This window comes from Morus notabilis, unplaced genomic scaffold (assembly GCF_000414095.1).
Source record: "Morus notabilis unplaced genomic scaffold, ASM41409v2 Scaffold1049, whole genome shotgun sequence".
Classification (NCBI taxonomy): domain Eukaryota; kingdom Viridiplantae; phylum Streptophyta; class Magnoliopsida; order Rosales; family Moraceae; genus Morus; species Morus notabilis.
The window spans coordinates 4870-32862 of record NW_010357589.1 but is presented as its reverse complement, the minus strand read 5'-3'; the positions used below and the strand labels follow the sequence as shown (position 1 = coordinate 32862).

Genomic DNA, 27993 nt, shown 5'->3' with positions numbered 1-27993 from the left:
ACAAAACAAAAAAACAAAAAAACAAAAACAAAAAAAACAAAAACAAAAAGAAAAAAAAAAAAAAAAGAGCCCAACCTTATTCCCTTTTTGCCGCTACTTTCGAGTTTCGTCGCCGGGGATTCGGAGGGGGTTGAGGGCGAACATTGAGGGAGAGTTGCTCTGATTCGCTTTGTAAATGGAAGTGTCCGTGCTTGGCCATGGCTTCCAATCTCTTCTTCCTCGCCGCTTCCCCTTTCCTCCTCCCTCTTCTCCTTCTTCTTCTTCTTCTTCGACCAGAGGACTAATCATTTCTCGACTTTTCTGCTATGCGACCTCCACTTTTGTTAATGGAGAAGTCGCAGCTACTCAGACTCAGAAGCGCCATTCCAAGTCCTACTTGGCCAGACAGTCTGCCATTCGTGAAGTTCAACAATCCTCTGATTGCAGATCAGCTCTTTCCAGGTCTCGTCTTTTTGCTTCTTCTTCTTCTTCCTTTTTTTTTTTTGGTTATTGTTTTTGTCATTTTATTGACCCCGTTACTTCATCGTAGCTGTTTGTCGAATTTTCTCACTGACCTATGAATTTAGGGTGAATTTTAATACTGGATTTTTTTTTTTTTTGTGATTTGTTGCAAAGATTGGAACTTTACCCCTCATTTATATTTCAAATGATTCCCCAACTGAGGTTTGCAATCAAATACTTGAAATTTCAGAGGGCTTATTCATTGTCCATTTCTCATCGGAAATCACTTATGTTGGGTTATCTTTAATTTATATCTCAAATGAAACCCCCAACTGAGGTTTGTAATCAAATATTTGAAATTTATGAGAGTTATTTGTTGTCCATTTCTCATTGGAAGTCACTTGTGTTGGGATTATCTTTAATCTTGAGCTGTGAACTTCAGTTGTAGGCTTACTAGGGAGCATGAACCTTTTTTCCCCCTATTTTATGATTTTATGGACCATGAATTAATATCAAATGGAGAGGTGGGAATTTGAGCTTTGTTGTTAATCAAATGAGCAGAAAATTCTCCGATGTACGAAGTTCAGATGGCTCTCTTAGACATTGGTAACAGGTCGTTTGGTATGAAATGTTCAGTGATTTAGTTTAGCTAATTACTATGTAGAATAATTACTGTGGAAATTCTTCTTCCTGCATCAGCAATAATATCCTTCCCTTGATTTTTAATGAAGCAACTATGAATTCCTTCCGTAGACTCATTAAACATTGAGTCTCAGCCTATTATGATAATCTTGTGCATACCTGCAACTTATATATAGTTGATTGATCCGGTCCTGTTATGACCATTTTAGAGGAGAAAACATTAACTTAATTAGGGAGTTGAAACTCAAATTGTACATTTTATGCAGATTAGAAGGTGTTTTAAAGGTGCAAGACTTAAATGCGATATTACGCCATTTTGGGACACGAAAGAGATGGCATGACCTTTCCCAGGTGATACGTCTGATTGACACATCTGTTTTACATGTAAAAGTTGGATATGTATTACAACTTGAACTGGGTGTAGATTTGTTTTCAGAGTATTGTCCATTTCTCCCCCATTTATTAACTCAAGTCCTGCATGTTTCTCTATGTTTTTGCACTTTGCATTTTTGTGTCTATGTCCACAGATATAGTTATGAATGTCCATACTAAGGCATAATATAAAAAAAGATGGCCTAATACTGCTTGTTCTAGTGGCACTAGGGGGTTTGGGGGAGGTTGCAGGCTCAATCCTTTGTTGTATAATACACACACACACACACACACATATTTATGTAAAAAAAAAAAAAAAAAAAAAAAAAAAAAAAAGAGGAAGAAGAATAGCCCAGGTGCAACTGGTTGAAAATAAATTAAGTATATATATTGGTGTGAATTAAAGAATAAATATAAGACTTAAGATAAAACCACAAACACAAATTTTTTTATAAAAAAAAAAAAAAAAAAAAAAAAAAGATGAGATGGCCCAATTCTTATGTATAAATGTTTTAAGTCGCTCTTATCATAGAATGTGGAATCTCGATTCCCAAAGATTATCAGAAAATGGTTTTCTCTTTTATATAGAGTTTTCTTTAGTTACTGACGTGTGCATACTCATATACATATGCCCCACGTACATAGTACATACACGCATGCAACTGGGTGTGTCTCTTGCACACAGCTATATGTGCATATGAGCATGTGATTTTTTTTTTTTTTTTTTGTTGCGTTGCTCCCATCTTCGTTTGCGTTTTAGAGTGAGTGTTTTTCTTACTTATGTTATTGTTGATATTTGTCTTATTTTGTACATTATTGCAGATTTTTGATTGGATGCAACAGAATGGAAAGATTAGCGCATCCTCTTATAGCAGCTATATAAAATTCTTGGGAGAGAGCCTCAATCCTATGGAGGCACTTGAAATATACAGTAGCATCCAAGATGAATCAATCAAAAGCAATGTCTTCGTGTGCAATTCTGTTCTTGGTAGTTTGATCAGGAATGGAAAATTTGATGGCGGCTTTAAATTGTTTCATCAGATGAAGCAGGATGGTTTAACGCCGGATATCATTACATATAGTACGGTATGTTTCTCAGTCATTATCTAGTATTTGATTCCTTACATTCGTGCATGGATGTTTGCATACTATGCAATTGCTTCCGGTGTCAATAAGTATAGCGTGCTGAAGCTAAAATTTTGGCCTTGTAGTGCACTCAATACTAGTCGGAGTCACTCACATTCCTTCATCCTTTTGTTTTTGTCAAGCAAATAAAAATAAATACATAGAATAAGCAAAGAGTTTGATTAATTCTTTTGAATAGACAATCTACCCAGTACCTATACGTCAGAGATAATTTAGAAATCTTGTTACTTGCTCAACTCTTACATCTCCAAGATGGAAATTTTCTTTCTAGTACGTAAATGTTTTCAGAAAGAAGTGCTTCAGCTAAATCTGGTTACATGCTTAAGTCTTTAAAAAAATAAAATAAAATAAAAAGAGAGAAACGAGAGAAAAAAATATTATTATGAGATGAAAAAAGGACTACAGCAGGTAAGGAGCGTAAAGGTTCCTGGCAAAGTTAAAAAAAAAAAAACCACAAGTGTTGCATCATCCTTATGCAAAAAAGTGCTACAAAACTATTTCAGTGGGGATCGTACTAAAAAGGAAACTTGATCGGCATCTGCTCATACTTCATGGAACCGATCAATCCAAAATTATAACAAAATCATGCAGTTTAAGGTGAGGATCATACTAAAGAACAGATTTGCTTGGTTCATAAAATGGATCGATTGAAACCTCTATCAGATTTATGCTGTTTGAGGAGATTTTATCATTTTCCTGCATCCTTTGGGATTTTAATAATACGCTGCTGAACTCTGATTGTTAATTTCCAGAAATGCTATCAATTCGTTTGTCATTCGTGCAGTTTTCTTTTAGCCAAATGTACAATATTTCAGTTTTTGTAGCAGAAAAGATTTTTCAATACTAATTCTCCTTTTCATGAACGAGACATTCTAATTTCTATAACTACTCTTTGATTTCTTTAGCTGCTTGCAGGTTGCATAAAAGCCAAGCAAAGTTACCCTACATCTGTAGAACTTGTCCAGGAATTGCGGCATAATGGGCTGCAAATGGACAGTGTAATTTATGGGACAATTCTGGCTATATGTGCTTCCAATAATAAATGGGAGGAAGCAGAAAGGTATTTTAACCAAATGAAGGATGAAGGACATCCACCGAATGAGTTCCACTATAGCTCTTTGCTCAATGCCTACTCTATATGCGGAAACTATAAGAAGGCTGAGATTTTGGTTCAAGATATGAAATCTGCAGGGTTAGTACCAAACAAGGTTTGTTTCATGCTTGCTCACAATAAAACGATGGCGCTCTTATAAGGTTTTATTCTTCGTATTCATATTTTTTTTGTTTTTTGTTTTGTTTTGTTTTTTTGTTTTTTTTTTTTTTTGGGTCTTTGCTTGGTTTTGGTGCTTGTCTTCTGCACCTTGCACTAAGTGCTTGTCTTCTTTATATGCATGCTCAAGCATTTGAAGAAGCCCAAAGAAAAATAGAGAAAAAGTTTACATTGAAAGTGTAGTTGGCTGTCCAAGAAAGAAAGGCGGATAAGCTACAACCAAAATATTTCCTCACGTTATCTTCTATTCCCATACATCATCTCTTCTTTTTATTTTTGGTACATCCTAGAATGCATTTTCTTGCCTTACCCTTAGCTAGTGCCTTGATGAGGGTTGTTGGCATTCTTGAATTTTATATCCTTGGTCTAATACTGATTGATATGTATTTTCATTCCTCTTAGCTAAGGGCACGAGGAGGAAATGACAATCTGATTGAAATTTTGGCAAAGAAAGTTTTGACGCTGGTTTCCGTTTAACTTGGTTTTATGCAGTCTTGTTATCTTTCTTATTTCTTGGTGCTATGACAAATTGTATGTTATCACGTTTCCATACTTCTTTCCCAGATTCATCATTGTGTATTTTTTTTTAAGGCCATCTCTTCAATTTCTGTTTTTTAATGCTTGCAGGTGATTTTAACGACTCTACTGAAAGCATATGTCAGAGGAGGCTTGTTTGAAAAGTCTAAAGAACTATTAGCTGAACTGGAAGCTTTGGGCTATGCTGAAGATGAGGTGTTGTCTCACTGTCAATTTTGTCTAGTTTGTTACATTAAGATTTTCTCTTAGAGACCGCTTGTTAAACTTAAAAATTATTGGATTCTTGTCAAATTATCTCTTCAGCGTAAAAATAAAGATCTCAACACAGTGGCCTGACATTCTTATGCATTTAATTGGGAAAGACTAGTAGTAAAGGGATGTTTATTTAGTTAGTCATCAATCCTTTATTTCTTATTTTTAAAAACATGCCCTTGGGTTTCTCAAAGAAATCAAATGTCAGCAGAACATAAGTCTTCACTATACTCATCAATATACTTTTCTATAAGGTTTTCCATTTTTTAATACAAATTTTGTTCACGTAGGAAATATAAAATTTTATCTTCAGACATTTGCGGTGCAATTATTTTACATTTTACTACTGTCCTTTTTGTTTTAGAAGAATAAATTTTCTTTTTAACTTACTCCGGGTGTAGCTTGATGTGAGTTCAGTTCACTTTTGAGTAGCTCAACTTGTGCTTAGTTTTCTATCTTGTGAAAAGCTCTATCAGTTGTGTTTTTTTAGATTATAATGTGACTCTGCTTTCAGATGCCGTATTGTTTATTGATGGATGCACTTGCTAAGGATGGACAGATCAATGAAGCTAAATTAGTGTTTGATGAATTGCAGAAAAAATGTGTTAGATCAGGTATATTTTATTGTACTTTTTCCTTTCTTATTATTACAATAGTACAAGTGGAGCACACCTCTTTATGCTGAAATAATGAATTATACACTATGCCAGATGGCTATGCATACAGTATCATGATTTCTGCCTTCTGCCGAGGTCGGCGTTTTGAAGAGGCGAAGCAGTTGGCAAAGGATTTTGAAGCAACATATGACAGATATGACTTAGTGATGCTGAACACTATGATCTGTGCTTATTGCAGAGCAGGTGAAATGGAGAGTGTAATGGAAATGCTGAAGAAAATGGATGAATTAGCAATAAGTCCTGATTATAAGACCTTTCATATCCTAATAAAATATTTCTGTAAGGAGAAGTTGTATTTGCTTGCTCATCGGACCATGGTGGACATGCACAATAAAGGCCATCAACTAGAGGAGGTATGTTCTTTTTTGATCATTTCCAGTTGAGTAATCTGAATACAGTACTGTAGAATATTTTGGAAGAGAAAATGCTTCCTTTCTCATTTACTGGTTGAAGAATATATACAGAAAAGAGAGGTCTGTTGAGATCCTCTAAAACCAGAAAAATCTGCCTAACTAAGGTAACTATATCAAATATTCTCCTAACAATCAGCCCTAAATTACTTTAATATACACGGTTTCTATTTAAAATACAGCTAACTTCTAGAATTTGAGATAAAGGAACTTGGGAAATTGAAGTATTTTCTTAGGATTGAGATGGCATATTCTAGACAAGGCATCTTTGTATCCCAACAGAAGTATGTGACTGATCTTTTAATAGAAACTGAAAAGGCTGATTGTAAACCGGCTGCCACTCCTATGGACTCAAACCAGAAATTAAGTGAAGCAAGAGAGGAACCACCAGTGGACAAGGGAATGTATCAAAGACTAGTTGGGAGACTTATATATCTCACACACACTCGGCTTGATATAGCCTACTCAGTGAGTGTCATCAGCCAATTTATGCATGATCCAAGAGAGCCTCACCTTCAAGCTGCACATAGAATATTGCACTACTTGAAGGGCAATCTCGGAAAAGGGATTTTGTTTAAAAAGAACTCTACTTTGACGTTAGAAGCATATACAGATGCAGATTATGCAGGTTCTATAGTGGATAGAAGATCAACAACTGGCTATTGTACATTTCTTGGTGGTAATCTGATAACATGGAGGAGCAAAAAGCAGAATGTTGTGGCTAGATCATCTGCAGAAGCTGAATTTCGGGGTGTTGCTCAAGGGATGTGTGAACTACTTTGGCTGAAAATTATTCTAGATGATTTGAGAGTCAAGTGGGAGGAACCTATGAAGCTTTACTGCGACAAGAAGTCAGCAATCAACATCACTCACAATCCTATTCAACATGATAGGACAAAACATATTGAGATTGATAGACACTTCATCAGGAGAAGTTGGAAGAATGACTCATATGTATGTCTTATGTTCCTTCGGGAGGTCAACTGGCTGATGTTTTAACAAAAGGATTAAGTGGTTCTAATTTTCATGAGATTGTAACCAAGTTGGGAATGGAAGATATTCATTCCTCAGCTTGAGGGGGAGTGTCGAGAGGTATTTTAGGCTGGAAATCAATTAGGAAAATTAGTTTTAACAATTCCTAATTTTCCGGGATTGTGGTAGATATTCTTTCCTATTTTCTCTCTATGTAAATTCTATAAATACTTAGCTATGTAATTATTCAATATACGGAAATACAAAGATAATTTTCCAATCCCTAGTTTTCGTCAATTAGGGCAGTGAGTTTTCCATCCGTAGCATGTTGACGAATAATGTATGATCGGCTTGACACTAAACATAGCCATCCTTCTTGAGTACTCTAGTAAATCTGTCAAACCATGCCCGAGGAGATTATTTGAGGCCATACAAAGACTTTCTGAGTTTACAGACTCTGTTGGCAGTTGAATTGTCTTCAAAACCCGGAGGTATTACCATGTAAACTTCTTCCTCGAGGTCTCCATTTAGGAAGGCATTTTTACATCAAGTTGGAACAGAGGCCTGTCTTGGTTTACTGCAATAGAAATGAGAACTCTGATGGTGTTTAGCTTGGCTACTAGAGCAAATGTTTCTTGGTAGTCTATTCCATATGACTGAGTAAACCCCTTAACCACGAGGCGAGCCTTGAACCTTTCCACACTGCCATTTGCCTTGTGTTTCACTGAGAATATCCATTTACATCCAACAGCATGCTTACCCGGAGGTAGAGTAGTAATCGTCCATGTTCCATTCTTCTCAAGTGCTCTTATTTCATCCAGAGTGGCTGCATATTTGTAAAGCTTCATGGATGGAAGTGGGTACCTGGACTTGGTCTAGCTTGGACACAAAAGCTCTGTAGGTTGGAGACAACTTCGCATATGACAAATGATTGCGAAGAGGGTGCCGTGTACATGGTCGAATTCCTTTCCGTACTGCAATTGGGATATCCAGGTCTAAACTAGGGTCTGCAATCTGCTCAGACACAGGAACAGGAGTAGTTTCAGCCTTACCTTGCGTATTTTCACTAGAGGTTGGAGCCGAGGAAGAGTCCTGGTTATGCTGAGTTTGTGCAGGTTGCAGCTGAGGTTGTTCTTGGCGACGTTTTCGCCTTGAGTAGACACTAATGTCCTTGCCTGTTGCAGTTTGATTTGGACCAGGTCTGGGTTCATTTGGTACAGGTCTAGATTCTGGAATCTCTTGACCAGATTGGGTTTCAGGGTTGACATGACCAGATTCGGTTGACTCAGTGAGGAGAGGCTCGGTTGACTCATTGAAGAGGGGTGTTGTTTCTACTGGTGGAGCCAGGGGTGTTGTTTCTGCTGGTGGAGGCGAGGCACTCAGAATTGGAATTCTGGAACTCTCTGAATCATTTTCGAGAAGAGAATCCCAATCCCAATTCTGAGATTCGATCATCCTTTTCTCCCCCTGAATAGAGGAATTGGTGTAAAATGGTTGATGCTCGAAGAATGTGACATCCATGGAATGGAAGAACCTGTTTGTGAGTGGATAGTAGCATTTATACCCCTTCTTGTTTGGTGAGTAACCAAGAAAAATGCATTTGGTGGCCCTAGGATCTAGTTTCCCCCTGTTTTGTGAGTGAATATGAACAAAGGCAGAGCAGTCGAAGACCTTGAGGGGAATCTCAGAAAAGGCCTCTCAAAGGCTAGGGAGAGGTTTGGTGGCAAGGATTTGACCCCGAACTTCACCGAGGGATTTGTTAAGTCCCATGAGGAATTTGAAAACCCTTTTTGTCTCCACGATTTCCCTGAATTTGGCACCATCATCAGGACATTTCTAGTCATGGGTTTCAAACAAGTCAAGTTGTTGCCAGTTTCGAGTTAGGTTGGTGAAGTATGTGGTGACAGTTGTATCCCCTTGATTAGGTCTTGAAGTGCAGTTTCCACTTGAAATAATTCAGAGGTGTTCTCACTGCTGGAATATGTCTCTCGAGCGGCCTCTCAGATATCTCGAGCCGTGGAATAAAGAAGGAAATTTCCACCAATCTCTGTGGTCATAGAACTTATCAGCCAGGACATAACCATGTTGTTTTCAGAGCGCCAGAGTTTGTAGCGGCTATCGGACTTGTCAGGTGGGGCTGTTGCTCCGGTGAGATAATCATCACGACCCTTGCCACTGATGAACATCATTATGGATTGAGACCATTGCAAATAATTGTGACCATTCAGTTTATGATTGGTAACAGGAATCATATTGCTCTCAGGTATAGCCGAATTGATTGCAGGAGATGAACCAGATGGAGAAGTGATACTGGTTGAAGAAGACTGTTATGTTTCAGCCATGATTGAGACTAAAAAAGAGAGCAGGAGAAAGAAGTAACGGTGTGAGGATTCAAATAGAGACAATCGATAGGGAACTGAACAAAGAAGGAACGGCGGCAGAATTAGGGCACAGAGGGTGGCTCTGATACCATGTAGAATATTTTGGAAGAGAAAATGCTTCCTTTCTCATTTACTGGTTGAAGAATATATACAGAAAAGAGAGGTATGTTGAGATCCTCTAAAACCGGAAAAATCTGCCTAACTAAGGTAACTATATCAGAGAAATATTCTCCTAACAATCAGCCCTAAATTACTTTTAACGGTTTCTATTTAAAATACAGCTAACTTCTAGAAGATTTTCTACAAGTACTTTTGTTTTTCTCCCAATACAAGAATAAAAAGAAACAAAAAACATGGAACAAGAAGAATGGATGTCTCTGTTTGCTTAACTATTGAAACGTGACATTAATTAGGAAGGGAGAAGCTCGTGGAAGCAAGTGATGTAGGAGCAGTCAGAATAATGGAAATAATAGCAAATGAGAGGGAAGAACATACTCAGAAAAATCGTGTTTTTGAAGGAAATGAAGTAAATAAGTTACAATACATGCTCACAAAGAAAAGTTCTTAGTATTTTCCTCACGAAACTACACGGTTTAGAATAACGTGCATCATATGTCATCATATCTTAATCAAGGCTAGGGTTTCCCTCTACTCGTAGGACTGCCACGTATTGACTAATAAACAAAGGTATACAACTGTGGAGAAGAAATGTGATGTGCAATACTTGAAATTCATTCTCTGTCTGCAGTAAAACATTTTAGTTTGGACAAATGAAGACTATTCCAATGCTACTACGATTAGATAATGCTGATTTAGTCTTTTGCTTCATTGCAATGAGGTCTATACTAAAAATGAGAGCCCTAGAATGATAATATCTTTTCCTTTTTTTTTCTTTGGGGTTGTGTAGGAACTATGTTCGTCCTTAATGTTTCATCTTGGTAAGATGAAGGCACACGTAGAAGCTTTTTCTGTCTACAACATGTTGAGATATAGCAAAGGCACAATGTGCAAGGCCTTTCATGAGAAGATTCTCCACATTCTAATAGCAGGGCGTCTTCTTAAAGATGCCTATGTAGTAGTAAAGGTTTGCCTTCCTATATTATGTTGATATTAATTTACTTATGGTATCTGATTGTTGATGTTCACGTGACATGTTTACGCGATCAGGACAATGGAGAGTTGATTTCTGCACCTTCTATGAAGAAGTTTGCAACTATATTTTTGAAGTCGGGAAACATCAATTCAATGAATGATGTGTTGAAAATGATCCATGGTTTTGGCTGCAAGATTGATCAGGTAACCAATCATGATTGTCGATGTATCTTCTTGGAATATTTATATTAGCTTTTAATTGTCGTAAGTCTCTTCTGTCTGACTAATAGTTTTATTGTTCTTGGCTCCTAGTGCCATGCTGAGAAAGAGGAGACATGTTTGGCTGAAAGTTATTATTTAGCCAATTCAAACTTTTAACCTTTTTTAGTTTTTTATTTTTGTGCTGGGAAAAGCTTCAACTTGTTGTATCTTAGGTTGGACCTTTCTACGATTAGATCCATGTTTTAAACTAGATATGATAAGTAGAACAAGCACGTCTAAAACTTAGCTTCACTTTCTTCCAACACTTTTCATTTTTACTATTTTAGCATTCTAAGTGAGAGAAGCATCAAGCGTCTTCTAGCACGAATCTCCATTTGCTTAAGAGTAATTTCCTTATTAACATTCCTTGCACAAATTGAGAACAAAAGCTCAAAAATCAAGGAATAATACGCCATTTTTATTTTCCTTAACATACCTAATATGCTTTCTTTGCAAGATAAGGAAAACCCTCTAGTCGGTTATTTGTCGAATTTCTTTGGTGAAAAAATAATAATAATAATAAAATCTTTACTCTTTTCAATTCAACTTTGAGTTTCAAATTAAATTTGCCAGTGACCATGCTTCATTCCTCAGGATTTATTTCGGATGGCCATATCACGCTATATTATGAAACCCGAAAAGAAGGATTTGCTTCTGCAACTACTGCAATGGATGTCCGGTAATGGTTATGTTGTCAACTCATCGACAAGAAACCTAATCCTGAAGAACTCACACTTATTTGGTCGGCAACTCATTGCTGAGATACTGTCCAAGCAGCAAATGATGTTAAAAGCATCAAAATCAAATTAAAGGAGGGATAAATAAATCTGAAACCAGGGAGTTCACTGCAGAAAGCAATTTGCTGCACCTCGCCCTCGCAAGCAATTTGATGCGCGGGCAAAAAGTGTGACACACTGATATAACGTGTACACAAGTTGCACTGGTAAGTGTAACTAAATCCTCAGTGTTTTGACTTTCCAATATTAAATGATGTTTGAGTGTCTGACCTATGAATATTTGCATCAGGAAATTGTGAGTTCAGCTTTGTTTGGCAATGTTGAGTTTCTTGGGGGTCTTAATGGTAAGAACTCAGCTGCTCAGTCGCAAATATCCGGTTGCTTTACCTTTGAGCCCGTGACAAATTTGGCTGCTATGAGTGAAAGATATGTCATGTCAGTTTAGTGATTACTATCAGATTTAGATTGTACAAAGTCCCTTATGAGGCAATAAGATTTTCTTGCATTAGCACATAATTTCTCCAGATTTTGCAATCAGAACTGGTATCATGTAATCGATCAAGATGAATGATTAAGAATGGGGTTAAACGGTACTATGAATGGGTTTAATGCAAAAATTATGACCAAGTGTTATTGAGAAAAGGGAAAATACACCATATAGCATATTTCACACTTATGTTTGAAGCAAATAGCATATGTTTTAAAACATTTTAAATTATAGCATATTTCTCTACTCTATTTTAAAAATTTTTTTTTTTTTTTAACATTTACCTTTTTCTCTAGGGTTTTATTCTTTTCTTCCCCACACACTTTCACAGCCACCTCTCTCCCTTTTCTTTCTTTCTCTCTCCTCTCTCTCTCTCTTGTCACGGTCTCTCTCCTCTCCCTTGCGTTCTTTGCCTCTCCTCTCGTCGTGCTCTCTCTATCATTGTGCCACCGGAAGTCGTGGCTGGAAAATCGTGACGGTTGTAAAGAAAGGATGACGAGAAAATGGCGAAGGTCAGTAACAAGAGAAATTGGCACCTGACGAGGCATCTGGCGGCAGCTCCATGAAATCTCGTGGCAACGAGACGTGACGGTAGATCTACATCGGAAAATTGACAAACTCGACTCCGATATTAGTCTCTTTGACCTCGCGAGCAGTTCGGATATTTCTGGTCACCATCTGACTAGATGCTTTTCGTCTAGATCCCCCTGTTGCGAGCAGATCTGGCCAAATCTCACCGGTTTCGCAAACCAGATCCTGGAATTCGTCGATCTAAACCAAATCTCACCAGTTTTGTGGCGACGTTGGATCTTATTTTTTTTATTTTTTTATTTTTTTTTTTTGTGATTTTTATAATTTATGAGTTATGTGGTTTTTGGTGTATTTTTTGTGCATTATTTCGTGATTTTTGTTTAAGTTTTGAGAGTTTTGGATCTGACTTTGTTATTTCATGATTTTTGTTCTTTTTTGTCATGATTTGGTTACCGACGAGGGTTTCTAATAGAGTTTGAGTTTGTGATTTTATTTTGATCCTATTTTGAATCTGATAAATATTATATTTATCAGTAAATACTTTACTGAATTTAAGTTTGAATTTGGTAAATATTTTATTTACCAGTAAATACTTCACTGAACTCAATTTTTTAAAATCTAATAAATATTGTATTTACTAGTAAATACATCAATAAATTGCTTAAATCTGGTCAATATGATATTTACTAGTCATCAGATCGATCGCCAGATTTTCAAATAAATATAGAAAATACGGTATTTATCAATAAATATGTGTTTACCGCTAAATACGGTATTTACCAGTCACCGGAGTCAGTCACCCTATTTTTGGATAAATATGGTAAATACAGTATTTAACAATAAATATAGTAGTTACAATTTACCTTATTTTTACTCGATTTTGGATATAGCAAATACGATATTTACCCAATTTTTGAATATGTTAAATATTGTATTTACATGTAAATACTTTAGTAGTTACAATTTGAAATCTGCTATATTTAACGGTAAATATGGTACTTACCAATAAATACAGTGTTTAATGGTTGTTGGAATCGGTGGCGGGATCTTTAGATAAATATGATATTTACTAATAAATACAGTATTTACCAGTAAATACAGTGTTAAACAGTCGCTGAAGTCAATGGTCAAATTTTCAGATAAATACGGTAAATACGGTGTTAAACGGTCGTCAGAATCGGTGCCCAAACTTTTGGATAAATATGATATTTACTGGTAAATACTATGTTAAACGGTCACCGAAGTCGGTAGCCAAATTTTCGGGTAAATATGATATTTACTAGTAAATACGATATTTACCTGTAAATATAGCATTAAATGGTCGCCGAAATCGGTGGTCGTCTTTTTAGGTAAATATGGTATTTACTAATAAATACGGTATTTACCAGTAAATACAATGTTAAACAGTCACCGGAAAACAGTCATCAGTCACTGAAAAATGGTCACATGTTGCTGAAAAATGGTCTCCGGTCACCAGAGTAGGCTGCCGGTTCCGGCCATGGCGGACTTGACTATAATCTACCCATTTTAAAAAATATGTTATAATTTACTATTTTTAAAAAAAATTAATGTTTAGGGGGAAGAGTGAGGTGAAAAATAAGGTTTAGGGGATATTTTTAAATTTTTAATAATGTTTAAAACTTAAAATATTAAATTATGTTATAATTTACAATTTTTAAAAAATATGCTACAATTTACTAATTACTTTACTAATTATGTTATTTCTTTCATTATTCTAGAAAAATAATACGAGTGTGAGGGTCCTATATGCAGACCACTCCTTCCTATTCATCATATATTTTTCATTGTTTGTTTAACTTAATTAGGGGTTGTTCTTTTTCAATGAAACTCAGAAAAAGTTTAAATTCGAATTACAATTTTATTTAAATTCATATTCTTTTGTAAAATTTGAGTTTGAACTCGAGTTTGAATTCGATTTTGAACTCGAGTTTGGGACTAAACTCGAGTTTAAAGTTTCCCCTTCAACTCGAATTCATAGACTCAAACTCAAGTTAATGAACAATATTTTTTATATTCTTAAAAATGTCATAATTTTTTCGTTTTAATTTTGATTGAGATGATTTTTTTTTCTATGCATTAACAACGAAAAGACGAATAAAACCCCACCCATATACTCTATTAAAATTTTTCATCGCCATTGAGTTTTTATTAAAATACTGTCTAAATACAAATTTAAGTTTTGACTCACCCAAACACAAACTCAAAAAGATTCTCAATTCAAATCATAACTCAAATATGCATATCTAAACACAAACTCAAGTTACAACTTCAACTCAAGTTATAACTCAAACTCCACTTAAGATCATCACTCAAGTCACTCTAACTCAAAAATGTAAAAGAACAATAAGAGAATAACCGAGGCAAGTCCAGTTAATTTGAGTTTAGGCAAGGACTGAATACTGGGGTTGTTCTTTTACAACGAAACTCAGAAAAAGTTTAAATTCGAGTTACAACTTTATTTAAGTTCATGTTCTTTTATAAAATTTGAGTTTGAACTCGAGTTTGTGGCTAAACTCGAGTTCAAGTTTCCCCTTCGACTCGAGTTCATAAACTCGAACTCAAGTTAATAAACAGTATTTTTTCTATTCTTAAAAATGCCATAATTTTTTCGTTTTAATTTTGATTGAGATGATTTTTTTATGCATTCACAATGAAAAGACGAATAAAACCCCACTCATATATCCTATTAAAATTTTTCATTACCATTGAGTTTTTATTAAAATACTATCTAAATACAAATGAGTTTTGACCCACCCAAACATAAACTCAAATAGATTCTCAATTCAAATTATAACTCAAATGTGTACATCCAAACACAAACTCAAGTTACAACTTCAACTCAAATTATAACGTAAACTCAACTCAAGATCATCACTCAAATTACTTTAACTCAAAAATGTAAAAGAACAATAAGATACTCTCATGCATGGTGGGTACTCTTCTTCTCTCTCTCTTTTTTTTTTCTTTTGTTTTTTTTTTTTTTTTTTTTGAGGAAGGTGAGTGCTATTTTGAGGAGAAAACAATTTGTTTATAGTCGAGCTTTTATTATCGATGTGATTATGACATTTAACAACGTGTACTTTTAATCAATATAAGCACGCGCGTATAAAGCTAAATAGTATGTATTTGTGTTGGGGCGCTATGGTTCAATTACTTTTGTAGTTACATATATGTAGAACTAATACATTGAATAATCACTTGGGACAACAACAATCTTCCGGATGCTTTTCAAAATTACAATGGTTGCATGTACCACGCGCATCACCTTGAACTATGGCTATGACCTGTAAACAAAAATTCCACAAAACTTTGAATTTTTTTTTTTTTTTTTTTAATTTGGTCTTCCTTTGTGAACCGAATCACGACTAGAAACTAGTGATCAAATGTTTCATCCAATATGTTGCAAAGGAAACTTGCCTGAAGATTAATTTGCCAATAGAGCCTAAGTGCAATATCAATTAATGTAGCACGTAAGTTATCATTCTTTTATTAGTACGTATTTAAAAAAACAATAATATCAATTAATATTGAAGAGTTGCCATAACTAATGGAAAGACAACAACTCAAAGTTGAAATCTCTAAGCACTGCTCATTGTATTAAACTTCCTTCCAAAAAAAAAAAAAATTGTATATTGAAGAAGCTTACCTCACTTATTGAGAGCCGTTGAGTTGAATCAATTTGCAGGCAGTGCAATGCAGCATGAGCCATATGATGAGCCATCCAAGTACCATCACTTTCCTTTAATCTAGAATCCATCATTTTGCAGAGGAAGCCATTCTCTAGAAGTGGCAATCCCTGTTCACCACCAATCAATGTTTCCACATAGATTTTTATTTTTTTGTGGAGTAATCACAAAACTATAATCCTTATTCCTTGCCACTGCTTTTTCTCTTGTTCTTTTAGTTTTATTTTCCCGAAAAGTTGGTAAAAGAAAATTTTGAGAGAACAGATACTGCAAAACAACACTATTCAACGTGGTTTTTCACAAATGGAGTATGAAACTTTATTATCTGTTTAGTTTGCTGATTCGAGTTTTTAATTTGAATTGAGATCAAATTGAGATATGACTTTATGTGAGAGTTTAGACTGTAACCAAAAAGTTAGATGTGACTGTTTCTGAGAGCTTTTACTGTAACAAAACTCGAATCAGTGAAATGAACGGGGCTTATATACTAGTGAGTGTTGATTAGTAACAACGAAATGAAGCCTAGACGGAAATGATCAAAACGGCCAAATAAAAAAGAATAAGAAGCTAAGAGCAAAACGGTCAAAGCAATAGTGAGGTGACACAGACGAAATTTTCTGAAAGTTTAGAAACAAAAAAGACCGGACACTGTTCAAGAAATACTGCCTCCTATAGTACATAATGTTTAGTCAGAGGAAGTTGGTGTTGAAATGCATTGGAGAAATCAATATTAGTTTGGATGAGATATGTTATTGTTACCCAATCTATCAAGGCCTGGCCTTCTCCTTGCTGTTGAAAATGAAGGGCACTTTTTCCAGTAACCAGCTCAAGAAGGAACATACCATAACCGTGCACATCAACACGAACGTGCTCTTCTTTCTCTCGATTCATACATCTACAAACACCAATTTATGCAGAAGGAGGATCGCACATGCCATTAGGACGTGTTAGTAAAAGTGTATACCAAGCACTTCCATCATAACTAGTAAAAATTAAAGAGTGCTTGTGCCAGATTGATAAAATAATTTTAGGAAGATTTCTTACTCGGCCGACCAATCTTCCTTGCAAGAGCCATCATCCTTGAGCCATTTAGCAGTTGTGAAGCCGCTAAGCTTCAACCACAGTCAAATTCAAATGTTCAGTTCCTAGGAATAGAATTGAGGAGGTTTTTACAGAAGCTATCTAGTTCGTCTGTGTCAAGTAATGATTCTCGCCGAACAACATTTAAAGAAACATTTTGAGGTGCATAGATTTTTTTGAAAATGTCAATCCACAATATGCGTTGTTGAAAATTTTGGATAATGTGCGTTAACACAAAAGTCGAGTTTATATGGTACCATTGCAGAGAGACTATGAGAAAAGACAACATGAGATGAGCAGACAGAGTTGTGAAAGATCGGTCCATCCGCACACTCTTCGTGAAGATACCGGAGGCATCCTCCTATTTCTTGAGCAATACGCCATCTAGCTTTCCACCCCAGATTCTGTGCAAAGTCATCACCTATAGAACTCACAAACCTCAGTCTGATCAGTATAATGTCATATGTTTGACAAAAATAAACATGAGAATGCAGTGACAAGGGAATTAACACTAAGACTCGCAACATTTTACCAGAGCGTGATTTTAAAAGGAGCTCATAAAGTAAGGAAACAGAAGAGAAATTGAAAATAAACGGAGAGAAGAATAAAAGATAGTATGGTCTTAGATAGTATTGACTGCAAGGTCAACCAACATCCAAGCATTCAAATGACTACATGCGGTAGCGAAACATGTTAATCTTCTAATCTATTGGTATTTTGAACTCATACGAGGAAAAAGTAGTCAATCTTACATTGCAGGTTCATGGCGACAGAACCTTTACAAGGGTAGTCAAGAAGCAAGAACCGGGAATCGCCAGTGCAGCAGTATCCAACAAGGTTCATGATGTTGCGGTGACGGATTTGAGTGAGGATATTGAGCATTGACCAAAATCTTTTGTCACTTTCCTTGAAACACTTGACTAAAACAGGTGTTTCTTGCAGCAACCCTTGATAGACCTTTAAGTCATCATCGTCTCTCACAACATTTTCATCAGAAAATCCATTTGTCGTCGCCTCAATCTCATCACGAGAAAACGCTCTTGGAAAATCATTTCTCCAGGAGAGTGGATACCAACAAGGACTTTGAGGAGGTGTTAAGGGTGAACATAACTCTCTCCGTTGATAATAATTTGTATATTCACCAAGAGCGAAATCAGCAACTGGGAAATTTGTCCTAGAACTCCCTTTCGAGCCCACTATGGTAGCAAGATCTTTTCCCTTGATTAATCCAACACTGCAGCTTACATGTCCAAATATGTAACTTGTGTCTTTCTTGAAATGACTGCAAGCAATAAAAGCAGACAAAATTACATTTAAGATCTCCATAAACCTCAGGAAGATGAGAATTTATCATGTCACTGGCATAGAACTTTGAATTTACCAATTTTTCAATAACAAACGACTTAGTAATTGGTTTGCAATTAGAATCTATTCAGCAGATGAATTTGATTTAATAATGCATGTCCTATATAATTTAAACTAACTAGAAATCAAGAAATCGTTTAACTTGCTATTCAAGACTCAGTAAACAAATTGGTGCGCCTAAACCTCACTACTACCGAACTTGGTTAAGTTTATATTTTTAAGTGGATCCAATTAATGCTATTGTTAGAAGCATTTAAAGAATACAAACCAAAATAATTGATACTCAGGAGCAAAATACCTGTCTAACACAATCCATCGAGCGTTCGAGTTTTGTGCTTCTTCTACTGTTAATTTCCCAGCAGAAAATCCTGCAGCAAGTTTAACATCCAACTTTACCTGAAAATAACAAAGTACTATAATATTAGAACTGTCATCATGATTTGTATGTTCATTGTCAGAAAATGTAAAAAAAATTGTCAAACCTCAATCCTTTTGCATTGCCTGTAAAATGGTTGGAGGCTACTCTGATACTGTACTTTTTTTTCCTCAAATTCTTCCTCAAGCTCTCTCGGGTTCACTTCCCCCACAAACTCTAATCTTTCCCCTGCAAATATAAGCCTTTTTGAGCATATTGATCCAAAAAGTAAGCAATTGAGAAAGAAATGGAAAGACCAACAATCCAAATATGATGGTGAAGATAACATTTGGCGTGCAGTTTTCATGCTCTACAATATTATACACAGATAAAGGTACGAAATCTTTTTTTGTCGGTAACTTTTATTTGCTTCATTGGTAGAACTAAGACATTTTCATGCAAAGGGATTCAAGTTCAGTGACATCATGTACTTTCATATGAGGAGAATATTTCATCCAATAGTGCAGGAAAATACTATTTTCAATATTTAAGAACTAAGTATTAATTAAATCTAAAAAAGGGCGTTGCTTATAAACCTAATACTAGTAACATGTTTTGCATATTGTTGGAAAGTAAAGGAAAATAATTAGACTATCTCCAATGTAAATGCACCAAAAAGTGTGATAGGATATGTTATTTTTATTTGTACTCCAATACATAATGCTATTTCAAATGTTAGAATCTACTTTTTATTATAATCATTAAGCTTTCATTAAGCTTTTAAAGTTGCAAAAGTAAACTTTTAATTTCAAAATAATTTGTAAGTGTAAAAGTTGCACGATTAAAATTTAAATGAGAAATTAAACATATCATCCAGTAGCAATAAAATGTTAAATTTGTCATATGTTATATCTCGTGCCAAATTTGTCGTAAGTATGACATATTTGGCACAAGAAATCACACTGTATTGGATAGTGTTCTTTACGCTCAAATACTAAATTTACTATTGACACATTAATTATAGCGTTGCATTAAATTAGCTTTTAGATATTCATCTTTTTAAAATATGGGATGCTACAAATTAAATTCTTGTTCAACAGGAGTATACTTTTTGATTACTAAATTGAAATAAATATACAAAATTACGGCTATATATAATTTTATTGAGTTACGCTATATCATAAGAATAAAGATACACATGAAGACTGTATACGCTTGCTCTAACTTACAAGTGTTTTCCCATAAAAAAAATAAAAATAAAAAAGAACCCTATATGTATTACGCTTCAATATGTATGCATGTACTGAGCTAGCTTAGTAAATTCAAGCATGCCCAAACATATGCTTTCTAATAACTTTAGTGCAAGAAACTTTTTTGTAAAGTTTTGAAAAAAAAAATATTGAGTTTTACACTTCAGCTAATTAACCTCTCAGACTTCACCAATACTACCATGACTGGAAAAAGTTGTTTCAAACGTATAAATATAAATAATATTTATATGTAAAAATTATAATTAGACAATTACATATTCCGGAGATGCCAATGCCCATGAGGAATTTGAAAGGAAAGCAGGAATTATTCTTCTTAGAATTGGAATTAAGGGCGAAGAACTCATGCAGAACTCCCAACACTAGAACTGTGTCCCTCGGACGAACCACGTTTCTGAGAGCCCAGTAAAGAGCATCCATGCTTCCTCCTTTAGCATTACTCTTACTCGCATCCGTCACCACTATTACTGTTTGTCTCGGGATTGCTGACATATTGTAACTGCTCGTATTGATCATCATATAACGCCTATGATCTAATTACTAATTAGTAAGTAAATCCCTTTGTTTCTTTGTGGAATGAAGAACGATTTCCCAAGAAAATAAAAATGGTTATTTGTTAATGAAGATAATATACGTTATGGGGTTTTTGTTTTCTCATGAAAAGTTTGATTCTTTAGTTTATTCCGCCATTTACTATAGTTTGATTCTTTAGTTATTACCGCACATGACGTTAGCTTCAAGGATACGTTTGGAAGCATTTGTATTCAGTTTTCTCGAGGGAAATGGAAATTTTAATTCAATAACAGGCAAACCGACAAGAAATTAAAACAGAAAAGTTTAAGAGAAAGAGGATTATACACGAACAATATAATTGATAACTCGTTTATTGAATTAATGATAGTAATGAAATTCCTTACAGTGTTTTTTATTCCTTTTCAGAGACCGATATTCATGAAGGAAGTCAATTCCCATCACCATCAATATTTCTCAGAAGGCATTTTCTCAAAAGATAAAAATAATAATAAGCGTTAATCTCTACAAACGCTCTATTAAGTTTACTTTCAAAGAAAATTTTTTGCTAAATTTAGCTCACTGATATATCATATTTTTTTTAATCGTTAAATTTGAGTACTTTTATACTTTTAAGTGATTTTATATAGATTTAATAAACAGAAACCTCACTTATCGGTATGTCAGAGTATCAGAGAAAGTCCTTACTTTCAATTTCATTTTAGTCCTTGATTTTTAAAATGTCTCATAATTAGTATTTAAAATTTAATTCTATTTCATTTTCGGTCATTCCATTAATTATGTGTTAAATATTTAACATAATCTATATAAATTAAGGATTAAAATTTAAAATATCTAAATATCTAAAGTTTAAAGACTAAAATAGTATAAAAAATAAAAGTGAATTTCCATTAATAATCTTAAAATTTTAATTGTTTATGATTTTGATCTAATTTACACATTTTTTTATAAAATATTTCACATCTAATTAAAGGAACAACTTAAACAGAAACATAGTAAGACTCCGTTTATTTTACCGATTTAAGTTTAAAATTTAAGTTTTATTACAGTAAAAAATTCTAAAAAATAATTATATTTATTTTTTTATAATTAAAAATTTTTATATAAAATCACCAAATTAAAAATTTAAATTAAGAATTAAACTGTACAAACCCCATCACTAGATCCATCGTCCTCTCTCTCTCTCTCTCTCTCTCGCCAATGGCAGGAACTCCGTACCCAAACCCCATCACTCCCGCCCACACCCGCGTGGGGTGGATCGGCATCGGCGTAATGGGAGCCGCCATGGCCTCCCGCCTTCTCTCCGCCGGCTACTCCCTCACCGTCTACGCCCGCAACCCTTCCAAATCCCACTCCCTCCAATCCCAAGGAGCCAAACTCTCCAATTCCCCGCTTGAACTCGCCCGATCATGCGACGTTACTTTCACCATGTTGGGAAACCCACCAGATGTTCGAAAAATTGTCCTAGAGAACGAAGGCGTTCTTTCGGGTCTCAATCCGAACTGCGCTACCGTCGACATGACCAGCAGTCATCCTGCGCTAGCCCGAGAGATATTCACGGCGGCGCGCGGGAAGAACTGCTGGGCAGTCGACGCGCCCGTGTCTGGGGGCGACATCGGAGCTAGAGAAGGGAAGTTGGCGATACTGGCGGGTGGTGATCGCGGCGTTGTTGAGTGGCTGTCGCCGTTGTTTGAGATCATGGGCAAGGTTACTTATTTTGGCGGAGCGGGTTGCGGGCAGAGCTGCAAGATAGCGAATCAAATCACCGTGGGGGCGAACTTGATCGGGTTGAGCGAAGGATTGGTGTTCGCGGAGCGGGCCGGGCTAAATAAGCGGCAGTTTTTGGAGGCGGTGAGAGGTGGGGCTGCAGGGTCTATGGTAATGGAGTTGTTTGGTGAGAGGATGATTGATGGAGACTTTAGGCCTGGTGGGTTTGCTGAGTATATGGTGAAGGATCTTGGAATGGGAGTGGATTTGATTGAGGAAGGCGATGATGCGAAAGTGGCAGTTTTGCCCGGGGCTGCATTATGCAAGCAGTTGTTTTCTGGGATGGTTGCTAATGGAGATGGGAAGTTTGGGACTCAAGGTCTTATCACAATAATTGAGAGAATTAATGGGAAATGAGACTTCTTTACATGTATGTTAAGAGGCTTGGAGCTATAACTGAAGTGTGCTACGTTGGTTTTGTTTGTCAAAGTTGGCTCAGTTTGCTTTGCCCTTTAATGTAAACAAAATGTTTGCTATTGTATGGAGGATCCATTGGAAATAGGGCTTCTTTACGGTTAGTGGTTTGGGGTCCGATTTCCCAACAGAGAGGTCAGGGAAGGGAAGATGTGAAAAGGGATTGAGCCCTTGTAAGCTTCAGTGATCGATAATTGGTAGCGATTCAACTAGAACTGAGGTGTGCTATTATTTCTTAAATAAAGTTTGCTTGGTTTGCCCCGCCTTGTGTGAAGAAATGTATGGTGTTTGTGAATTTATGATCTAATGGTAGCTGTGTAAGTTCAAAGGAAATAGACGTTTAGTTGATTCCTCAAAGTTGAAATGGAAATTGGGTACTTTTTTTTTTTCACGTGAATGAACTCACTAAAACGTTTCAGAGCAAGCAAGCCTTTTCCAATAACTTTGTATCTAATATGATCGAGAAGTAATAGACATTCTCTTTTCCTTTTCAATTTACATCCTGTTGATATCTTCCATTGGATTGCTATGATATAAGTGTAATGTTATTCTCTTGTTCCATTTGTGAAGCACAGATTTCAGCAGATAGTTTAAAATATTGATGTATCCAGGCTTTATCAGAGTAGGGAAGTAGTGAAAAACCGGAACCCATCTCCTCCACCATGAGCCTGCTTCACGCTACATATATTATTTGGCTTCCGTGTTGGGGTTGGTAATACAAGATTCCTCAACACTCCTCCATAATATGACTTTTCCACCCAGAGAATAATACCAAATTCAAACTTTCTAATGCCCTTACGTGACTAGAAATTCGTATTTGTCTATCCTATAGGAGTCAAGTCCTTGTCATATTTTTACATGTTAACATAATCTCTCATTCTTTTAAGAAACTTTGAAAATATGCTAGACATCAACCTAATTTTTCTCGAGATTGCTCGAGCTTCCACATGTTTTAGGACTCGTTCATTTCATTAGATCGAATCGTAACTCAAGTTTTTACTACGGTATTTTCTTTCACAAAAATTAAAATTTAACTTTTTGTGCTACAGTATTTTTTCTCACATAAATTCACTTTTCAACTCTAATTGAAAACTCGAACCAGTAAAAAGAATGAGGTCTTAGACAATCTCAAATGTAAATATTAATACTAATTGTATATTTAGCATTAAAAAATGTGATATGATATGTTTTTTTTTTTTTTTTTTGCATCAATATAATGCTATTTAAAATTATAAATCTACTTTTTTTCTAAAAGTAAACTTTTATTTTTAAAATAATTAAAAAATATAAAAGTTGTATTCATTACATGAAAAAAGTACACATTTCAACCGATAGTAATTAAATGTCAAAATTTTCATATGTTATATTTAATGAGAAATTTACCATAAAATATAATATATAAAAAATTTAACACAATAAATAACATTACATTAAAAAATATTTTTATAATTAAATATTAAATTTATAATTAACACATTAATTATAATATTACATTAGAGATGCTGGCCTTTTAGTGAGTGAAAATTTAGCAAGCGTTGCGTGTTGCGGATGATAAGAAGAAGAAAAATGTAAGCCGATAGTCGATGTGGTCGGTTCCAAATGTGGCCATCCTACCACGGTCCTATCACACCCCTCAACATAGACGTCCTCTATGCTTCTCTAAAATCCCTTCAGTTTATTTCCTCTCACTTGTTTTTTTCACTACGTAGTTATGATGTAAGAAAAAACAAAAGTTAGAATGTACGTGTCCAAAAAAAAAATATCTAGTACGTACTTAAAAATTAAGTTTTTTTAATTATTAAATCCCCATATTTTTAAATTTTTATGTTATTTTATATAAATTTAAAGAATAAAAAATTTAATCTACCGGTATATTAACGTATTAGAGAATGACTAAGAAAAAAAGATTAAATTTCTTTTTCAACAGCCACTTTCTAATTAATGGCAAGTTTTTACATTGAGTTTTAGCCTTTAGGCCGGTACCCCAGAAAGTGCTAGACTTAGCAAAAATGTTTGGTTGGTGTATTCGTGTCATGATATAAATTATGGTTCGTGATCCGTTACAGTATTTTCTCTCATAAAAAATACACGTAAATCAAGAATAATTTTGAATTATGATTTTAATTCATGAACTAAACGTTACATTGCTGAGATTTGATTAGGAGGACTAGGCTACTGCAACATCAGGATTGGGCATGAATGGGTAATCGCAGTGTCGGTATCTAGGGAAAGGATAGCTGCAGCATTTGGCGGGGTTGCGGGTGCAACGATGACGCCGGTACCTTGCTAGGGTGAGGGTGCAACAGTGGGTGGGGGCAATGATGGATTGTTTTATTTTTTATTTTTTTGTCTTTTTTTAATTAATTTCCAATTTCCAATTTGATTAAAAAGGCCTATCATACTTGGAAATTCATGTGCTTGTCACGTAAAGATAACCATCCATAAAAAATTTAATATCGTTTATAATTAGACTTTTTATGTAACAGATTCAACATTCGAGGAGTCAATTGTCAAGAATTTTAGTTCAAGGGTTGATTTTCTAAGGATGACAAGTTCAAGGGTATCAATCATATGATGAATTTTTATACACAATTGCACATCACATTCTGGCAATGAGAGAAAAAAAAAATCGCACATGTCACACGCATATTACTTTAGTATTATATGTAAATTTTTTTAAGTCCGTTCAATTTATGCGTTTAAACTAATAATTTTTAATTTTAACATTTAAATTTTAAATTTTTTATAAAAAAAAATATTGTAACAGAATTAAAATTATGAATATGAATGACACAGGACTCGATAACAACATATATACATGTATATTGTTCTATTCATTCTTTTTTATTTTTTTAATGTTAACGAATTGAGAAATGTTGTTCTTCACGAAAAGCATCAACTGGAATTTCACGAATCACAAAACGAAAGTCGCGTGCAATGCAAGTGGACTTTATTGACTGGTGCTTTTACGGTTTTATCCCAACCAAAAACAGAGGAAAAACAAAAACAAAAACAAAACAAAAAAACAAAAAAACAGGACGTCGTGAGAGAACTTCCTTAGAGAACTGTGATGGAAGACATTGCCGGGAAAAAAAAAAAAGAAGAAAGTGAAAAAAACTTGTTCTCTTTTGGGGTATATATCCCTTCCTTTGGCGAGTAGTTCAGTAACTTCCCTGTCTCTACGGATGGCTTATATATTTCTTCGTTTTGTTTTTTCAATTTTTTTTCTGGTAAATGCACTAAATAATATTTTCTGAATATAGTTTTGAAGTGGGTAAATGCACTAAATAACATTTTCTGAAAATAATTTTTAAGTAAATAGCATATTTTTTAAAATTTAATAAATTATAACATATTTTGATTTTTAATTTATGGTTTTACAAATATACTCATATTTTGATGCTTCTCTCTCTTAATCTCTCTCTCCCACCTTCATGATTTCACGTCCAGACATCTCTCTCTGTTTGTCTCTCTCTTTGAGGATAACTTGCGGTCACTGTCACCAAAGATCAGAGATCATGATTCTCCAGTTCTTTCTCTTCCCTCATTGCTGTCGTCGCTGATTTGTGGCGAAAAATAGGAGATCGCAAAGTGAGATCACGATTTCCTTGCTTCTCTCCCCTCCATCTATCGGTTCTCTCCCACCGGCGTTGCAACGCTAATCTCACGGAGACGATGTTCTCACGAACGGCGGACTCCAATAACGCTAATGGTTGCCACCTCATTCTTGGTGCTCACGAACAAGATTCTGATAAATACAGTGTTAAACGGTCACCAGAGTGAGTAACAGATTTTCAGATAAATATGATATGTACTAATAAATACAATATTTATTAGTAAATACAGTGTGAAACGATCGCTGGAGTGGGTGATAAATTTTCGGTTAAATATGATATTTACTAGTAAATACGGTATTTAACGGTAAATACAGTGTTAAACGGTTGCTGAAGTTAGTGGTCAGATTTTCAGATAAATATATTATTTACTAGTAATTACGGTATTTACTACTAAATACGGTATTTACAAGTAAATACATTGTTAAATGGTGTCTGTGTCGGTGCCTGAATTTTTGGATAAAATACGGTATTTACCGGTAAATACAATGTTAAACGATCGCTGGAGTTGGTGGCCAGATTTTTTAGATAAATATGATATTTTCTAATAATTACGGATTTATGAGTAAACACGATATTTACAATAAATACAGTGTTAAAAGGTCACTAGAGTCGGTGCCTGAATTTTTAGATACATCTGATATTTACTAGTAAATTCAGTATTTACTGGTAAATACAATGTTAAACGGTCACCAGAGTCGGTGGCTGAATTTTTGGGTAAATATGATATTTACTTATAAATATAGTATTTATTAGTAAATACGATATTTACTTGTAAATGCAGCGTTAAACGGTCACCAGTGTCGACGGTTGGCTTTTCAGATAAATATGGTATTTCTTAGTAAATATGATATTAAATGGTAAATACGGTATTTACCGGTAAATATAGTGTTAAACGGTCGTTGAAAAATAATCACCGAAAAATGGTGATTGGTCGTTGAAAAATGACCGGCTGCCGGTCCCAGCCATAGTGCACATGACTATAATCTACATATTTTAAAAAATATGCTATAATTTACCATTTAAAAAAATAGATATTTAGGGGGGAGAAATGAGGTGGAAATAAAAATTTAGGAGTATTTTTGAGTTTTTAATACTACTTAAAATATAAAATTATGCTATAATTTATTATTTTTAAAAAATATGCTATAATTTACTAATCACTTTACCAATTATGCTATTTCCCTCCTTATTTTTTCGGTGGTTTGTTTTTTTTTTTTTTTTTTTTTTGGCAAAAAATTTAGCTTTTGAGGGAAGTTATCTTACTCAAAAAAAGAAACATAAAATGGCAACAACATCGAAACCCCTAAATCAAGTTTACCACACGACAGATCTTAAGGAGGAGGAGAGATGGAGAGTTTCCTTTTTTTTTTTGTTTTTGCTCTAATAGAGATAGAGAAAATTAAAAGTGTGATTTTTTAAGATGACACAATAAGGTGCAAATCTGGTTAAAGTTGATGATTGTTGGGTGTGAAGGGTGTAGCAGTTGAAAAAAAAAAACTTGGAAAATCTGGGTGAGATGGAGAAACCGAAGATATGTGATTGCAGACACTTTAAAGAAAAATAATGAAAATAAGGGAAACTTTTTTTTTTTTGCTAATGATAAGGGAAACTTTTTTTTTATTCTTATATGTAGTGCTTATTGTCCACGTGGCGTCATCTCACGGGTTCATGATGAGATTCA

The 27993-nt window shown here is 34.8% G+C and overlaps 3 protein-coding genes across 3 annotated transcripts; 2 read left to right on the top strand and 1 right to left on the bottom strand.

Annotated features, from left to right (window-relative positions):
• Nucleotides 1-29: 29 nt before the first annotated feature.
• Nucleotides 30-11812, top strand: LOC21393307 (pentatricopeptide repeat-containing protein At1g10910, chloroplastic). Its single transcript, XM_024172032.1, has 11 exons — nucleotides 30-441; nucleotides 1350-1434; nucleotides 2278-2541; nucleotides 3507-3809; nucleotides 4499-4603; nucleotides 5175-5274; nucleotides 5371-5690; nucleotides 10008-10184; nucleotides 10268-10396; nucleotides 11048-11396; nucleotides 11480-11812. The coding sequence occupies exons 1-10, from the start codon at nucleotides 176-178 to the stop codon at nucleotides 11261-11263; spliced, it is 1965 nt and encodes a 654-aa protein (XP_024027800.1). The 5' UTR covers nucleotides 30-175; the 3' UTR covers nucleotides 11264-11396; nucleotides 11480-11812.
• Nucleotides 11813-15601: 3789 nt separating this feature from the next.
• On the bottom strand, nucleotides 15602-20475 carry LOC21393305 (proline-rich receptor-like protein kinase PERK14). Its single transcript, XM_024172091.1, has 9 exons — nucleotides 20241-20475; nucleotides 18843-18964; nucleotides 18659-18756; nucleotides 17748-18277; nucleotides 17253-17416; nucleotides 16960-17027; nucleotides 16675-16810; nucleotides 15876-16025; nucleotides 15602-15646 (listed from the first exon to the last, which is right to left on the bottom strand). Exons 1-9 carry the CDS (start codon nucleotides 20473-20475, stop codon nucleotides 15602-15604), a joined length of 1548 nt encoding a protein of 515 aa, XP_024027859.1.
• Nucleotides 20476-21670: 1195 nt separating this feature from the next.
• LOC21393304 (probable 3-hydroxyisobutyrate dehydrogenase-like 2, mitochondrial) lies at nucleotides 21671-23142 on the top strand. The gene has a single exon (XM_010090206.2). It carries the CDS (start codon nucleotides 21715-21717, stop codon nucleotides 22636-22638), a length of 924 nt encoding a protein of 307 aa, XP_010088508.1. The 5' UTR covers nucleotides 21671-21714; the 3' UTR covers nucleotides 22639-23142.
• The last annotated feature ends 4851 nt before the right edge of the window (nucleotides 23143-27993 follow it).

Coding starts and splice junctions, on each gene's coding strand:
- LOC21393305 (XM_024172091.1), bottom strand. CDS start 20,475: ATGTCAGCAATCCCGAGACAAACAGTAATAGTGGTGACGGATGCGAGT. Junction 17,417..17,747: donor TGTCGCCATGAACCTGCAAT/GTAAGATTGACT, acceptor TGAGTTCTATAG/GTGATGACTTTGCACAGAAT. Junction 17,028..17,252: donor CTCATAGTCTCTCTGCAATG/GTACCATATAAA, acceptor CTGTGGTTGAAG/CTTAGCGGCTTCACAACTGC.
- LOC21393304 (XM_010090206.2), top strand. CDS start 21,715: ATGGCAGGAACTCCGTACCCAAACCCCATCACTCCCGCCCACACCCGC.
- LOC21393307 (XM_024172032.1), top strand. CDS start 176: ATGGAAGTGTCCGTGCTTGGCCATGGCTTCCAATCTCTTCTTCCTCGC. Junction 3,810..4,498: donor CAGGGTTAGTACCAAACAAG/GTTTGTTTCATG, acceptor TAATGCTTGCAG/GTGATTTTAACGACTCTACT. Junction 5,275..5,370: donor GAAAAAATGTGTTAGATCAG/GTATATTTTATT, acceptor ACACTATGCCAG/ATGGCTATGCATACAGTATC.